Source organism: Cetorhinus maximus, chromosome 12 (assembly GCF_964194155.1).
Source record: "Cetorhinus maximus chromosome 12, sCetMax3.hap1.1, whole genome shotgun sequence".
In the NCBI taxonomy this organism is placed as follows: Eukaryota; Metazoa; Chordata; class Chondrichthyes; order Lamniformes; family Cetorhinidae; genus Cetorhinus; species Cetorhinus maximus.
This window is the reverse complement of record NC_135890.1, coordinates 44773219-44790805: the sequence shown is the minus strand read 5'-3', so window position 1 is coordinate 44790805 and position 17587 is coordinate 44773219. Positions and strand designations below refer to the sequence as shown.

General features: G+C 47.4%; 1 protein-coding gene across 3 annotated transcripts in view; it reads right to left on the bottom strand.

The window, feature by feature from the left end:
- LOC144687411 (copine-8) overlaps window positions 1–17587 on the bottom strand; it is a 548041-nt gene that overhangs the window by 411961 nt on the left and 118493 nt on the right. For all 3 annotated transcript variants that reach the window (XM_078553528.1, XM_078553530.1, XM_078553527.1), the window contains exon 5: window positions 15565–15604. In XM_078553528.1, the coding sequence (XP_078409654.1) occupies window positions 15565–15604 (40 nt within the window). The remainder of the gene's footprint in view (window positions 1–15564; window positions 15605–17587) is intronic.

The window sequence follows — 17587 nt, the reverse complement described above, 5'->3', positions numbered from 1 at the left end:
AGGAGCCATAAAGTGGCATGGATAGTGCATGGAAAATGTGTGAGGGGAGTGGGGTGAGTGGGCTATTTTTCATTTCGTTGTTTCTACTGTAACTGGGACAAAGTCCCAGTTTGTGGAATCCCGACTCTGGAATGAAAATTCGGCCTTAAGCAGCGACTTAGCTCTGTTTGGAGTAACTGGATGAAGTGCAGTGGAATGTTATGTATGAAAAGTATCACTGAAACTGAAAGGAAGGATCTACATGGTAGTCGTGAGACTGGACTTTTTATTTCGTTCAGGATCTTGGGCAACATCAAGAAGAGAGCGACGACTGGATACTAAGACGGAGTAATGAGAAAGGACAACATCAGGAACCAGCACATCAGGGAGTCAGTGAATATTAAGGGAGCAGCGAAAAAAGTGGCTGAGAAGAGATTGAAAAGGTATGGTTATCTGTTGTAGAGAGAGAGAGAAAGAGAGGAAACGTGGTAAGGTGGTTGCTGGAGGTGGCACTGCCAGCAAGAAGGAGAAGGAGGCATAAGACCAGATGGAAAGATGCGGTGGTAAGGGACTTAAATGCAGTGGAATTGGAGGAAGAATGGATGACTGAGAGGAGGAGATAAAGAAGGGTGATTAACCAGCATTGTGGCAACACAAGGTAAAATGGGAGGAGCCGAAAGAAGAAAATTATTAAGTGAATAACAATGTTAGAAATGCCTGCAAGAAATTTCCCCTGTCAGACCTGGCCATCTGCTTCAGCCCCAGAGTAGATGAGTCACCTCAACTTTAGCTGCAGAGAACGTTCAGCTCCTGTGGACAGTTTCTATGCTTTTGAAATGCAGATGCAAAATCATTAAAAACACAGAATATCTCATCATCTCATTGCTGTTTGTGGAACCTTGCTTTATGCGAACTAGGTTCCACATTTCCTAGTGTAACAAGTCTACACTTCAGAAAGTACTTTATTGCCTGCACTTAATGAGCAGTGAGTGCCTTAACCAGCTGAAAAGGACCACTGTATTTCCTCTCAAGAAAACGGGCAAATACCTATCTGGCATTGCTCTCTGTGATCTACCTCCTCCAGAATTAGAAAGTAAGGAGGAATGAGCAAAGGGGTAAACTAGTTCCAATTAATGCACCACACAATGACAGTTCCCTGGGACAATGGGAGGAGATAACAAGTTTTGCTTATAAGGAACACGTAGTCAAATGTTACAGGTTCTAAAAATCATATATCAGCTCCATAGACTGAAAGATATAGGGCCAGATTTTCACTCACGTTGGAAATTTCCTAACTTGAGGGAGAAGGGGTTTGCTAGAGTCAAGCCCACCACCCCGGAAGCAGATTGGAAGTGATCCCAAGGGGCTGCTGAATGTCAAAGTGGGCTGGTTAAAATATCCGCCTCAGTTATCTTGGACTTTGTCCCAATTACATTCTGTTACATACTGGGCCTCCAGCACTGATTGCTTACACCCCATCATCTACTCCTCATGCCACCTCCATGCCAATCCAATGCAAACTCATGCTCCCATCACTCCCAATGGCCCCTCACACCTTCCGTGTCAACTCATGGCCCTTCTGTGCCCATTCACCCAGTATACACCATGTACAGAACCAATGAATGTTATAGTAACAATGACATACGTGATACTGCTTAGAAAAAACATATTCATAGTTGTTTGAAAACAAAATCTATAACTACAATATAAAAACTATAATAACAATCCTATAATAGTGTCAATCAAACAGAGCATTAAAGTATCAATAATAGAAGGTTTAGCCACTTGACACCTCTCAACCTTGTGCAAATAAACATTGAGACATTGACAAAAGGGATCACAGAAAAAATAATTTATAACATCAAAGAGCTGCTAATCAAGCAAAGGCCAATATTTCTCCACACCTGTGGAAACAAACACCCTCATATAATCCTTCTGAGTCTTTTATAAGAAGGAACAAGCAAATAAAAATGAAACAGAACTTAAGGTTTCTATTTCTATGTAAAAATAAAATTCATATTTAGTTAAATTACAAAAAAACTTTTTTCCTTAAATCTAACTAAAAATTCCTGTATTAACAATAGTTTTTTCTATAATTCAGCCATGACTATTAATGAATATGGCACCATAAACAGCTTCTAAGAAATCTCCAAATAAATTAATAGCCTCTACCAAGTAAATAGAAATATCCTCATCCAGCAAACCATTCATTAGATTCCCTCTCCTCTTACCTGCCACTATGGAACATGCTGTGTTGATGCTGTTCCTCTTATCCAGTTCCAAGAATTGTGGCAGTTGTCTCTATTTCCCACTTCCCAGATCTCTCCTTCTCATTACCCAGGCTTGTAGCATGATGTCTATCCTTGCTAATTTGGTGATCTGCAATCTCACCTCTCTTCATTGCCTCTAGATGTTGTTTTTTCCCACTTCCCAAGACCTCTGGCATGCAGTCTCTCCTTTCCACCTACCAAGGACCTGGCATGATGCCTCTCCTTCCTATAACCCATCCAACCTGAGGTTTTCTGCCTCTTTTTCCCAACTCAAAGGATACCACCATGTTCTTTTCCCATGTAATGTGAAGCATGTTGCCTTCCCAAAAACAACTGAACATCTTTGTTAAAGAGTGAGCAAAAGGATTTATTGTACCGTATTTGTTGCCAATGAAACTCAGAGATAGTACAATGGTGATAATTGCTGGAGCGCCAAAATTATTGTATGCATTTTTGGAGGACCTGCCCCTTCAAACTTGAGCTATATCCTCATTTTAAATGTTTTGATTTGATATCTGGCTGCTTTAAGGTTTATTCTATGTTTTGCACTCTCAGCATTGAGCTTCATCAACCAGGAGTACAAAACAGGATTTTCCTTTTCCATCCATTTATTTTAATGGAAGGGAAATCCTGTAAGGCCTTCTGGCCTTTTGCCCAAATTCCCGAAGCTCAGTCATGAGGAAAAGTTTGGAAAATGTAACTTTTGATCTCTGTCCCCACAGGATCTGTGCTGCTTACTCAGAGCAGACTTAAAATAATGCCATTTCAATATACTAATTTATGACATTTTTTAAAAATTACATGCAGATATCTGCTTTTTACTTTGAAAATATCTGACCAAAATATTGAAATTGGAACATTTTCAGCAAGTTTACAAGTTAGGTCTGATCTACAACTGGGAAGGAAATGTCGCTTTAAGCCTCCCTAAACCATGTCAAGTCCTTTCCTCTTGTGCATGCAGTTACTCCTAGGGTTCTTATGTTCCTTAATGCCCATACTTCCAACCCCCGCCACAGAATAACTCACTGCCACCCACTGCTCACAATGCCCCAGGTCCTCACTGATCCAGTCTGTTACCTGGCTCAAATACCTTCCCAAGTGCTCACAAGACATGGCAAAATCGTCCTAGAATTGCATTAAGTGCAGTAGCGGGCATGAAAAATGACGTTTTACCCGCCAGCCACAATGGTGGGTTTTTGCGCCGTATTGTCTGCTCGTCATTAATAATACATTCATGGGAAGCAGACTGAATCGCTGGCGGGCAGGCTTGGATTCGCCCGCCATGCCGTAACCTCAGAGCTTCTTCCCTCCTGGCACCATATTTAAAGCACATGCCGACTTCATGTCTACAGATCAGGACTGCTCCAGGCAACAGGTAGCCTGAAAGCAAAGGTGATGGTAACCCCCAAATTTAGTGACGCCTCTCTGGGGCACGTGTTGGATGCAGTGGAAGGCCACCACAATGTCTTCTACCCTTGCTCTGTCCGCAGAAGGTCCACCAGAGCCACAATCCGGCCTGGGAGGCGATGGCAGCGGCAGTAGGTGCTGCAGCACAGAGGAGGTCAGCCATCCAGTGCAGGAAGAGAATGAATGATCTCATCTATTCCACCAGGGTAAGTCAACCACCGCATCACTCTCAACACACACTCCCAAACCCATCACACATCCACAGGGATCTCACACCTCAAGAGACAATACCGCTAACTCTCACACATACCCTCACATCTCCATCAGGCTCATATCCTCTAGAGCTCATGTCCTCATCCCGTCCATGGCTCCACTCACCACACAAATGTTCCACGCATCCTTATCATCTGCCATGTCATATGTCCTGCTCACCCTCTCTCCATTCGTTTTCATGCAGGAGAAGCTGGTTCACAGCAGGAGGGAGAAGTTTCAGCCCAGGGGTGGAGTGACCCACATTAGGCCCCTCGCTCACTTTGAGGAGCGTGGCATCACGCTGACTGGTAAGGACGTGGACCGTGCCTGTGGCGATGGTGAGGTCGGAGGCGAACACCCACCTGAGGATTCTGCACCACATTATCCCTCTCTCAACACAACTGTGAGTGCCCTCTCTCCTGCTTTTGACTCTGCTGCCAAGCACTAATTATCTCTACTTTGGTTCACAGGGAGCTCTGCCAAGCAACCGACACCCTCAGCCAGCCAATCCCTCAGCTACATCCATGTCCTCACCTCCAGCCAAAAGGAGACCTCCTCCTTAGAAGAACTGGAATTAAGCAGCCTGGAAGACCAGTTACAGCGCTTACCCACACCCACCACCTGCACAGAGACACACAGCTCGGTGGAACCTAGATGTAGAGCAGGCTCAGGTTCACAATCTGGTGGTCACCACATGGACACGTGTGCACAGGAGAAGGCAGGTTCAGCCAAGCTCCCGGGCGTTCAGAAGACTGCTGGGGAAGAGGCATCTGTCAGACTGAGTCAGAAGACGAGCCCCTGGATTCGGCCTTCCAAATCATCATGGGAAGTCAGAAGGCGGCAGGGGAACATCACGCAGAGGTGTTGGAAGCCCTCAACAGAGTGGCACGCGAGTCGGAGGAGTGCATCCAACTGCTCTCTGAAGTGGTGCCCTCATGTGCTTATATGGAGATCTCCATGGGGAGGATGGCGGACCCCATGGAGACCCTGATCCAGCAGAATACAGAGAAATGTGCAGACTTGCACTCCATTGCGGTAACCATGGGTGCCTTCCTGCTGTGGCAACGCAAGAGGGAAACAGGGCAACTCGGCATCCCTACAGGTGTGCCTTCCCTCAAGGAGTCAGGCCGGGGGCCCCAGGCACCCAAAGGGAGGAGCAGCAGCCGGACACCCCTGAAGCTGTCCGTTCCCTCCAAGTCCCCTTTGCCTGTGACCCCTTCAACCTCATCTTCTGTCACCGCAGAGGGAGCAGCTTGTCCACAAAAGGACAGACAAAGAAGGCGGAGGGCCTCAAGGCCTCATCTGTCCAGAGGACGCACAGTAGAGTCATCAGAGGCAACAGGGCCAATCTTTGCACAGGCTGTCTCCACCCCTGCTGTGGATGTCAGGGCAGCACCTAGAAGAAGTAGTGGGCCTAGAAAAGTTAAGAAATTCTGATCACAAATGGTTGCATGGGTGACCACATTTTGTCACTTTATAATCTGAAAATATATTCACTTTCACTGAATAATATGTAATGTTGTCTTTCAGCTTAATTTATAGGCTTCGTGAGTGTTCCCCCAGAATCCCCCCACTCCTCTAGCAGTTCAGCTGCACGCAGGCGCACCACGAGCGATTCTGGAGGGAGAAGTGTACATGTCAGGGCCTTTCGGAGCCTTATGCAAGCACTCTCCCACGCAGGCGGAGCCTTTATCCATCACACTCATCTCACTGTATTGAGCATTTTCAATGCTGCCAGCTGGGGTTCTCTTTCAGTTGTCCATCTGAACCGACCTGCATCTCCACCCACCCACTGACTGCACATCCATGAAGCACCTGTGCCTGTCCAACACGAGGCTCCGCTCACTTTCGATTTTGAAAAGATGATAGTGGTCAAAATCCTCATGAGCTCCCCCACCATTTCCCTTCTCCGAGTCACCCATGACCTTCTGCCCATATCCGGAGGTCCCCCCGGCATAGCTTTCCACCTCCCCAGTCTAACCTTCCAACCCGAACCCTTGTCAATCCAGTACACCCAGGTGAATTTGCACGTTCCCTACCTTCCTGAAAATCCCACCCCCCACCCACATTGATCTCCCCAACCCTCCTCCTTCCCACCTCGTGTCTGTGTTTACCTCCGTATCTCCACCAACCACCCTTACCATCCCTTCTACCGATATCATCTCACCCTCACCTTACCGGCTGAGTTTTTCCAGCTATTTCTGGTTTTGTTTCAGATTTCCAGTATCCGCAGTATTTTGCTTTTATCTTATTTGCATATGATTATAACCTTAAGGTCACTCCAGGGCATCTATTATTACATTATCCTCTGCCCCGTGTTACTCCAACCAACCCCTCCTACCACAGCTCCCCTGAGTTTGCTCCCCAGGAAGCAGTCATTGACTCCACAAATCCCTCCCTTGCACATTAACCTGGACATTACATCCTGCAACACATTCCTCCCCCCTTACACTTTCCTCCCCCCTTACACTTCCTCCACACTTATTCCTTCCTCCCCCATACTCCCTCCACCCTCCAGGCACCTTCCCTCCTTCGGACTCCCTCCTCCCCTCCGCTCCCCCCAGACACCTTTCCCCCCTCCAGACTCCCTCTTCCTCCCAGACACCTCCCTTCCCCCCTCCAGATATCCTCCTTCCCCTGAACACCTTCCCCCCTCAAACTTCCTCCCTTACAACTCCCTGACCCCTTACACCATTCTCTCCCTTTACACATTCTCCCCTTCGGACTCCCTCTTTCCCCCCCTCACCTTTTCCCTCACCACCCCACCCCACCCCCCAACACCTTTGCCACACCCCCCCAACCTTACCTGCCCTGACTTCACCCCACTCCCAAATTAACCCCCTCCAACCCCTTCCCCCCCCACCAAAAATAACCCTTCTCCTCCCCCTTCCAGTCTCACCACCGCCCCCCCCCACCCCACCCCAACCAGTACACCTTCCTCTCTGCTCCCACCACCCATCGCCAATCATCCGTTCCAGCCCATGGTGAAGTCCATGGAGTTCCAAAGCAGGCTTGAAGCATCAACAGAGACCATGGAAGATAGTGCGAGCCCACAATGAAGACTTTGAAGTCCCAGAGCCTCAGCGAAGTCAAAGCTGCTGCATGGACACCTCCTACCTTCCGAGAGCTGCTTTGTGACGGAGCCATGTGAATGAGGATCCACCCACCGTGCGGTGCACATGTTCCTCTAGGGTCCAGTAGCTGTAGGCCTCCAACATCATCTTCTCCTCGGGTGTCCACGGTCTGAGCAAGGCCCTAAAGTTAAGTCCCGACTTCTGCATATCACGCTTGCCCAGGTGTGTTTTCCCACCAGCGTAACGGTAAATTGGGGGGGGACAATTCAGGTCAGGCCTTACTTTGCACCCCATTAGCGGATTACAAATCAGGTTCATGCCGGCCTCCAGCGGGAGGGAGGACACCATCGGATGAGCCCACTGTGATTTCACGCCGGCGTGAAACCGATTTCTGCCCCAACGCCGAATTCTCCCCCCGCCCGCCTTGACACCCACTGCAAACTGAAGCAGGTGATTCCGCCCAGAGACACCTCCCCCAGTGCTGTGACACCAACTCGTTCCCAGAATGATCCCCCAACAAAGATCCTCCTTAACTTTTCCAGACCTTTCCTCCCCACCTCCACAACATTTTTTTCAAGCGCATTCCATCCCAAAGGCTCTCAGGCCCCAGGTCACCCATAACAAGAGCCTCTCTCACATCCTCCAAATTTCCAAATGCCTCCTTCCTCCAATTTCTATCACCCCAACGTGCAACTCCAAGAAGATAGATTTCTCCTGATGTTGCTCAGTCTAACTTTAATGAATGCACATTTTAAACATCGTGCTCGTGCTCAACTTATCTTCACCATTGTTATTCATTTCTTTCACTCTGAAAAAAAGTATTTGTTTAACTTTACTTTTAAGAAATAAAATCATAAAATGCTGGAAATACTCAGCAGCTTAGGCAGCATCTATGGGGAAAAACAGTGTTAAAGAAATTGTCTGTTTCCCTCCACAGATGTTGCCTGAGCTGCTGAGTATTTCCAGCATTTTCTGTTTGAATTTCAGATTTCCAGCATCTGCATTATTTTATTTTTTTTACTTTTGAGAACATAAAAAGATAAAAGAAGTCACGAATAAGAAAAGACCATTTAGCCCATTCAAATTTATTGCTCTCTGGTGTCCCAACTCTTTCATTATATCGTTCAGTTATAATGACTTTAAATGTTAATATCTCCGCTCCAATGCCTGGTAAGTTAGTTTAAATGTTCATTGCCCTTTGAATAAAGCTATTACTCCAAACAGCAGTTTTCAATACACATTCAACAAAACATAAACTGTTACCTGCTGCTATTTTCCTTGTTTAATTTGAAGATGCTGGGTTTACCTTCGCTATAAAATAATGAATTGTATATTACTTTACAAGATTCCTCCTTAATTGTGTTTCTACCAGACTGACAAACTTCAGCATTTCCAATATTTCTTCATAATTCATTCCCTTTTTATTTTTAATCGTGTCACTCTTCTTCTCTGCATCCACCCCAACTCATGGATATGTTTTTTTCCTGTGATATTTCTTATTCTTTCATCAGCAAGGCCAGCATTTATTCTCCATTCCTAATTACTTTTGAGAAGGGGGTGGTGAGCCACATTCTTGAACCGCTACAGTCCTGGTGGTGTGGGTATGTACACAGTTTGTTAGAGAGAAAGTGAAGGAATAGAGATAAATTTCCAAGTCAAGATGGTGACTGACTTGGAGAGGAACTTGCAGGTGGTGGTGTTCCCATGTGTTTGCTGCCCTTATTCTTCTGGGTGCTAGAGGCTGCGGGTTTGGAAACTCCTGTTGAAGAACCCTAGGCAAATTGCTGCAGTGTACCTTGTGGTTGGTTCAAACTGCTGCGACCGTAAGTCAGAGGTGGAGAAAGTGAATGTTTAAGGTGGTTGATGGGGTGCGCATCAAACAAGCCCCTTTGTCCTCATCTCTTGAGCTTAGCTCTTTTGTCCATGTTTGGGCCAAGGCTGTAATGAGGTCAGGAGCCAAGTGGCACTGGCAGAATCCAAACTGAACATGAGTACACAGGTTATGGTTGTGAAAGTGCCACTTGATAGCACTGTTGATGATGCCTTCCATCACTTTGCTGGTGATTTAGAGTAGACTGATGGGGCATTAGTTGGCCGGATTGGATTTGTCCTGCTTTTTATGGACAGGGCATACCTGGGCAGTCAGGGCCAGAGGGGCTAGTATTTAACAAAACAACTGGGACCAAGGGCGGAATCATCCTAGATTTGCACTGTGTGATAGCGGGCAGGTAAAACAACATTTTACCACGTTGGCGGGTTTACACACCATATTGTCCCAAGCCCACCACATTACTTATGCACTCCTGGGAAACACGCCATTTCCACGGCAGACGGCATCTCATTCGCCCACCCACCATCCCTCGCCACTGCATCATGCCGGGCACCATATTAAAAGCACAGCACAAGCACACATCTCAGTGCTCCCAAACCACCACTGCTGCACAGAAGATATGGCCCTGTAACTGAAAAAGACTGCAGCCCCCAGGTTCAGTGACGTGTCCTTCGAGCACCTTTTGGATACCACGGAGACATGCCAGAATGTCCTCTACCCCTGCTCTGGCCGCAGAATGGGCGGCCGCAGCTCTAACCCGGCTTGGGAGGCAGTGGCAGCGGTGGTCGGTGCGGTGCCCTTCAAAAGAGGACAGCCACCCAGTGCCACAAGAGGATGAATGATCTCTTCCATTCCACCAGGGTAAGTCACTCTTCTCATCACTCTCAACTCACACACTCACAAACCCATCACACATCCACAGGGCCCTCACTCACTACCAGTTCAAGGGACATCATCATTCACTCTGTCGCACTCACCGTCATTGTCCTCATCCTGTCCATGGGACCACTCAGCACCCACACAGGCCTGGCATACTTATCATCTGGCCCAGCAGGCGTCCTGCTTACACTTTATGCATTCCCAGGAAACACACCATTTCCATGGTGGGTGGGCTTTACATTCACCCGTCCGCCCGTCTCTTCATGCAGGACAAGCTGGCACACAATGAGAGGGAAAGGTCGGAGACCGTTGGTGGAATACCCAAAATCAAGGGCCTCACGGACTGAAAACAGAGCTATCCAGCTGGCTGGCGAGGATCTGGACCATTCCTGTGCTGAGGGTGAGGTCGGCGGTGCTCTACCAAGTGAGGATCCAACAGGCAACAAGCATAAGACAGCCATGCCATGAGTGATGTATCTTGTTTCACAGGCCACTGCCATGCACTAATTATCTCCTCTTGCTTTCGCAGGCACATCTGCCAAACAGCCGACAGAGTCCGTGACCCAGGGCCTCCAATCAAGACCCAAAGAAGCTCTGAAGAGGAATCTGGAGGCACCCTCCCCGAAGTCCCATCACAGCGCTGACCCACACCCTCCACCAGCGCAGAGACGCAGAAACGGTGGGACCTAGCTTTAGAGTAACCCCAGGATCACAATCTGGTGAGCACATCGCACCATCCAATCCACAGCAGGTGGAGGCAGAGACTTCCTAGGTCCCCAGCACTCGGAAGATTGCTGGAGGCCAGAACGTTGCTGAGTCAGGGTCAGTTGATGAGCCTCTGGACTCAGTCATGTCACAGTTGTTGGAGCTGCAAAGGCAAGCTAGGGACGTCAGGAAAGGATGTCCGCTGCACTCCTCAGATTGCAAGGCACGATGGAGGAGTCCTTCCGCCTTCACTCTGAGGTGATAGCAATGCATGCCAACACACTAAGATCAACACTGGTAGGATGGCGGCCACCATGGAGACTTTGGTCCAGGACTTCGCTCCTGCACTGCTGCGCAGGCTCAACTCCATCGCTGATGCCATTGTTGGCCTCCAACAGTGTGTACGTGAGAGAGGTGCCAGGCAACTCGATCTCACTCCAGCTACTCCTGCTCCTCAAGGGAGTCAGCCTCGGGCCCCCGGGCACCCATAGGGCGAAGGATCAGCAGGTGCACACCCTAGGCCCATCCATCCAGGTGATTCTGAGAGTGTCCAGTCTATCCGATTCCCCTCTTCCTGTGACCTCAGCAGCTCCAGCTCCACAGGCCGAGGAGGGTGTCACTGCCACACAGCAGGACCATGACCAGGGCCCTCCAAGTCTCGGCCCTCCAGAGGATGCCCACCAAGGTCGTCACAGACAGGGCGCCACAGTCAGCAGGCTGCCTTCACCTCGACTGTGGATGTCCGGGGAGCACCAAGACCTAGTGGCAGGGTAAGGAAAGTTAAGGAGAATTGGTTGCACAGTCTGCTCACGGGTGTTACTCATTTGTACATAATGTTCACTATTGTCAACAAACTCCCAAGAATGTCTCCCTGCCTATGGCTCCTTGATCAGTGTTCTTGTCACTCAGATGTGAAACCTTTCTGCACAAGATAAAGGCAGGTGTCTCAGTCCAGGTCCTCTTCCCTGTGCTCTGTGCAGCCTTCAAACCAAAGTGATGTTCCAGCCTCTCACTCCCTGGAGACATTACTGATGCCTGCACCTCGGCGGTGCTGGTCATTGCTGCCAGAATGTCATGGGCAGGCGCCATAGAGTTCGCTCATTCTCTCTGTGTGCTCTCAGTACCTTTAAGGTGGGGCTGGTCCCCATCTCTTCAGTATCTGTGACCACTGATGCTGTGCTCTTGAATAGCTCAGGTGCTGAAGGCAAACAAAGGATCAGATGTTTCTGAAGTTTCATGGCTGCGTCTCTATGATATGACCCTGATCACAAAGCCTTGGCCAGACTGGAGTCAGACATTCTCAGAGGCCATGTGAAAATCTATGGAGTGTCCTCACTGCATGTCATCATCATCCTCCTGCAGTCAAGTGACTATTAGGGCCTCCACTGCATCTCCATGACAGGAGCATTCTCACAGAGGGTACTCGCGCTGCCATAAGCCAGACTGGAGTCAAACGTTCACAGATGCGATGTGAGGATCTATGGGGTCACCCCACTGCAGCAGACGATGAAGGTGCGTGACACCCTCTACGGACTGTGTTGCACGGCTCCACCAGAATGGTCCAGGCACCAGGACCGCAAACCTCATCTTCAGCATCCCGATGGTCTGCTCCACCAAGTTGTGAACTGCTGCATGAGCCCTCATTATACCGTCACTCTGCTGCAGTCTGAGGCCGCCGCATGGGTGTCATCATCAGCCATGGCCTATGCAGGAAGACCTTGCCCCCAAAGAGTCAACCCTCCAGCCTCTGTGGATCCTGGAAGATTCCAGGGATCTGTGACCGACTGAGGATGTAGGTGCTGTGCACACTCCCTGGAAACCGTGCAGGATGTGTTTTTGGTGGTCGCACACAAGCTGCACATTCAGTGAATGGAACCCCTTGCGGTTGATGTAGTTCACCGTGTGTTGTGACGGAGATCTGAGCACCACATGAGTGCCGTCAATAGCTCCCTGCACCTGTGGGAATCCCGAGATCTGGGTGAACCCGATCGCCCTTACATCCTGGCTGTCCTGGTCCTGGGTGAAATGCACAAAGTTGTGTGCCCTCGCAAAGATGGCATCTGTGACCTCATGGATGCATTTGTGGATGAAAGCTTGTGAGATCCTACAGAGGTCACCAATGGAGCCCTGAAAGGAGTCACTGGCGTGGAAATTGAGCGCCATGGTCACTTTCACGGCCACTGACAATGGATGCCCTCCATGTCCCCGTGGTGCCAAATCCTGCAGTAGCTGGCAGATGTGACCGACCAGTTCCCTAGACATGCGCAGTCTTCAGCAACACTGGTTCTCAGTCATCTGCAGGAATGAAAGGCAGCGTCTATAGATCCTGGGTGTAATTAAGCTCCAGCCTGTGATGGCTAGCTGTGGCTCTTGGGCAGCGTGTGCAGGGTACCCAGCTGTCCCTCCTTCCTGAGGTTGCTGCTCCTGTCTCTACTCAGCCAGGAGCTTCAGTCACTCTCTCCTCTGTCACCTTCGCGCTCTGTAGGCCATCAGGCATACAGCTGGTTCACCAGGCTCCATGATCCCGATGTACTCCTCCTTCAGAGTGAAAGAGAGAGACACGTGGTTAGCATGGGTGTACAAAGAACCTGTCCTGGTTAAGTGTGACGGCCCCTTAATGCTTCCCGGGGAGTGCTGGACACCACTTGGATGGCCAGGGATTAGTGCGCTGCATGGCTGCACTGTTACCTTGAACCATGGGGGAGACTGGTCCAAACTTGCTGACATTGCAAGAGGCTGCATGCACCTCCAGCAGTGACTGCTCCTTGGCCAGCTTTGGCAAGGAGATTGCTGATCCAACAGTGCAGTCGTCCAACTGTTCTGCAGTCCACCAAAATGCTCATGACTTTGCAGTCTGTGCTGGGGGAGGTGAAAAACTTTGGAGCACTTGATGACACTTTGATGCCTCTTCATTGCTTGAGTGGGCAGATAAGCTAGGAGCCCGACTCCAATCATATCTATGTGTCTGGGCCTGAATTGTCTCAGTTGCAGAGGAATGGTCACTTTATACAGGTTTCCCTAATGTGTGGCCGCTTCCCTCGCCCACCCTACCCTCCCACCCTGAATGCTTGTGTACTATATTCAACGGCAGGGCTGCCCTTAACCACCCCCCATTCCACCACCACGAGTCACATCAACATTAGGGCTGCCCTTAACTCCGAACCCCGACGTCCCTGAAGCTTGAAGTCCAACAGGCGACCCTGGCGAGCGCTGCACAACATTGCTGTGTACTCACCTCCGAGTTCCCCTCAAAGTGCAGCCCGCCAAGTGCACGCCTTTTATGTGCTGGTGTGAAACATGTCCGTGTGCATTCCCACCGACGTGGATGGACAATCAGTGGGGCCGAGGAGAGTGGGGGTGGTGGTGGGGGGGTGGAACGATTCCGACGGGCTGGCCTAATAATGATTTGCTGATGTATTACAATGTGGTTCCCAATGTCCGATGGCAGGAACCACGGCACACCGTCAGCGGTCTTAGCGGACGATCGCGAACAGGTTTCACACCGTCATAAAACCGATCATGCCATGCCGTCTGCTCATGCCACCGATCACACCCGACGCCAGCAGGCACGGAAAATTCCGTCCAAAGTCCCAGAGAATTCAGGTAGACCTTTTAAACAGCCCGCCTCCGCCACTCGGCAGCCCCTGTGGCTTCGTCCAATCTGTGTTCAAGGACATCTTGCCAGACTTCATCCTGCACCTGGATGGCCCACTTACCAGGAGGGGAATTACACCGTTTGGAGCACCCCCACTCCCCACCCAACCCACCCCCACTGAGTCTGGGTGCTCTACTCACCTTGGGGGTGAAAATCTGTCCCAAAGCGTCAAACGCTATGCTCAGAGTTAAATAGAACACCAAGGTTCAATCGCAGTTCAACGCAACACAATGGCTGAGTAAGGAGATAAAACTTGTTGCAATGATCCAGAGAGTCTGTGACAAGAGTCAAAGATAAATGTCTTTGGTCTTCCCAAATGCTCAACTGGAAGAATTTGCAGTTCATTCAAGATTGGATGTTGGACAAGCAACACACAGCAGTGGGGGGTTTGAGAGAGGTGACAGGTCAAGTAGGTTTCACTCAAGTTTATTTGAAAATCAGCAGATAATGCCACCAAGGAGCAGGCAGCAGGTAGATGAGAAAAAGGATGGACTCCACATATAAACTATGTCAATGAGCACTGATCATTACCACTGTCTTCCTCTAAACTCCTCTCAGCTTGCTAGTTTGCTCAGGATACCCTGCACTAATGTAAAACACTGTGATGTCATAACCCCTCAAGTTCTTGCTGTATCTACAGTATACATACTAATTAGGTACTATAAGATACTAATTAGGAGCAGGAGTAGGCCATTCGGCCCCTCGAGCCTGCTCCACTATTCAATAAGATCATGGCTGATCTAATTGTGGCCTCAACTCCATATTTCGCCTACCCCCAATAAAGTTTAACTCCCTTGTTAGTTAAGAATCTATCTCTGCCTTAAAAATATTCAACCACTCTCCAGAGAAGAGAGTCCCAACGATTCATGATCGTTTGTGAGAAAAAAATTCCTCTACATCTCCATATTAAATGGGGGACCCCTTATTTTTAAACTATGTTCCCGAGTTCTAGTCTCTCCCACAAGGGGAAACATCCTTATTTTACCTGCTTGATACAATATTTTGCTGTGATGTCGCAGTGGAGGAGAGCCATTGAATAGCAAGGTTAAATTTGGGTAAACAATATTCAATGGCACAGTTTTAAGAATTCTAAAGCTGATTGAAAATTGAGACATTTAATACTGAGAAACTGTTGATGAAATTACATCCTTAATTAGCTTTATAGATTTTTTTAAAAAACACATCTTGAAGAGCTCTCTACAAAAAAGAGTGAAACCAATCCCATTTTGGTCAGTGTTTATTTTATATTCCAGGGACCCAGGAACTAACTCAGCAAACTTCATTCAAGGCACATTTTAATTGCAATTATACAGGCCAAATTCAGAAGGCGACACCAATACCAACATTTCAAGTATATTAATGACATGGGCTATTATTGGCTGGAAGCAGCACTCAAGGCAATTTTCTCTTACCAGATGAAGTTAAACTGCAATTCAAGTTTAACCTTTCCATATTATAGCTTAAGGCTTGTGGCTACAAAGCATCAAAGGCTAAAAACAAAAGAAAACTTACGTGTTCAGATAAATTTGAACTCTTCGAATCAACGTCATACCTGAAAACAATAATAGAAATGAGAATTTACTACTCCACGCTACAAATATACAGTGCATGACATAAAAGGTAAGTTTGAAAGATGAAAAGAACAGCTGAAACCTGCGTCAGGTTTTCTCATCTTCCAAATAATCCTTGAAACTGAATATTATAGTATCATGGCTTTAATAAGTCCAACCCAAGTATTTCTGTGATGTTAATTTAGAACTGAATTTCACAATTTCACAATCATAGCTGTGTAATGTCACAGTATTAACTATGATTATTTTAACATAAATAATTCAGACCTGTATTTTACAATTCACGTTGTCATTTTGAAATCAAGCTGTGTCTGTTTTGTGATCTTTTTTCCTTTTCTCACCAATTTTCCTCATGTGCAATTTCTCTTTAGTTCCCCGTTGGTGTAAGGTAGCATGGTCTGATTACCCTCTTAACTTTAGCCAAGGGGCTACTGTTGATATCTGAGCTTTTACAGTGAGTGTCAACAGGCCTTTTCTTCCCTCATCTGACTGCCATCAACCAGGAATCCCAACCCTGCCTGACTTACTTTTCCAAGCACCAATTACTTTGTTCCCCGGCTGTATTTGGTTTCCTCCACAGTTCCTGCTCCTGCCTCCCAATGAGACATCACTCAAGCCAATTTTCGGCGCCAACCAGAGCAGAATAATTAAATGAGACCCAGGACTTAAAACATTGAGGGTTACCCATCTGCATCACTCCCTACCTGCTCTGTAATTTCCAGAGTTAAAATTGGAGCTTTAGTTACATTTTCCTGCGCAAAATTTAGTAATCTACTGAAGTTGGCTAGTCAGCTATGATCACTATTATTTGGTGCTGTTTGAAAATTACATTATTGCAGTTCATTAGAGCACTTCTAAAGGGTGCTTTAATACTTAAAATAAAACCACTGCATGTGAGGTAATGCTACATTGTTTATCCAAGTGAAAAAACTGTATGTAAAATATAGACAAATACTAATCATAGAGCCAAGTTACCTTAATATTCATAATAATAGAGTTGATTAATGCAACAGCTATTAGCCTTAATTAAAATCAGTGGGATATAAGTTTGTCTGGAGCAGAAGTGTAATACACATGATAGTGAATTGCCACATATTTACACTCCTACACAAGCCAGTGTCCTTTCAAAGAAAAGCTTTCAATTCACTTTCATTTTCAATTCACAACTGTCTGTGGGAGGGAGCAGTCAAGCTGTTTAATATTCAGGGTTTTTCTGCAAGTAATCACTCAAAGGAAAGGTCAGCTTTGATAACCATTATTTTTAGCTACTGGTAACCTTCTTTTAAACCCTGGGTAGACGCAGCACATTAGCTATAATTAAGAAATACTTTTAAACTTAGGTTTCACTTGCATTGTTGATTCATAAACAATGATTCATAGGCTATCCCTTTACACAATATATAGATCTACTCTGAACAATAAATATACTAATTCTTTATTGGTTTTTCATTATCTACATCACATCACATCATACTTTTTCCACACTGCACGAAAAAAGGCACAACAACTTGTGTAAATCATTTTTGAAGAGCAAAAGCATGAAATTCATCTCATGAAACTCTTAAATAATTTGTACACAGACCTCAATTATTCAAAGTGAGGATAAATATAAGGATAAACAGTTAAAAGCTGAAGTCTATACAATAAAGATTAGGCTAGGCAAAACTGACATCCTGGGCTAGATTTTCATGCTTCCATCCATGTCGGAATGGAGGCAGAATGGCTTTACAAACAACAGCGGGACCAATTATGGAATTCCCACCCCATTCCTATCTCCAGCAATTTTTTTGCCAGCACGGGATAACAGTGCAGTTAGTGAGCCCACACGCAGCACTCCCGACCTTGCCGGCTCCATTGTGGGGATGGGCACTTCAGACCCTCTGCAATTTTGATGGTGTCAGGCCGGTTTTTGCAGGAGACATGGTTCACGGCTCCTCAGAGTAGTTGTGAACCATGGAGGAACC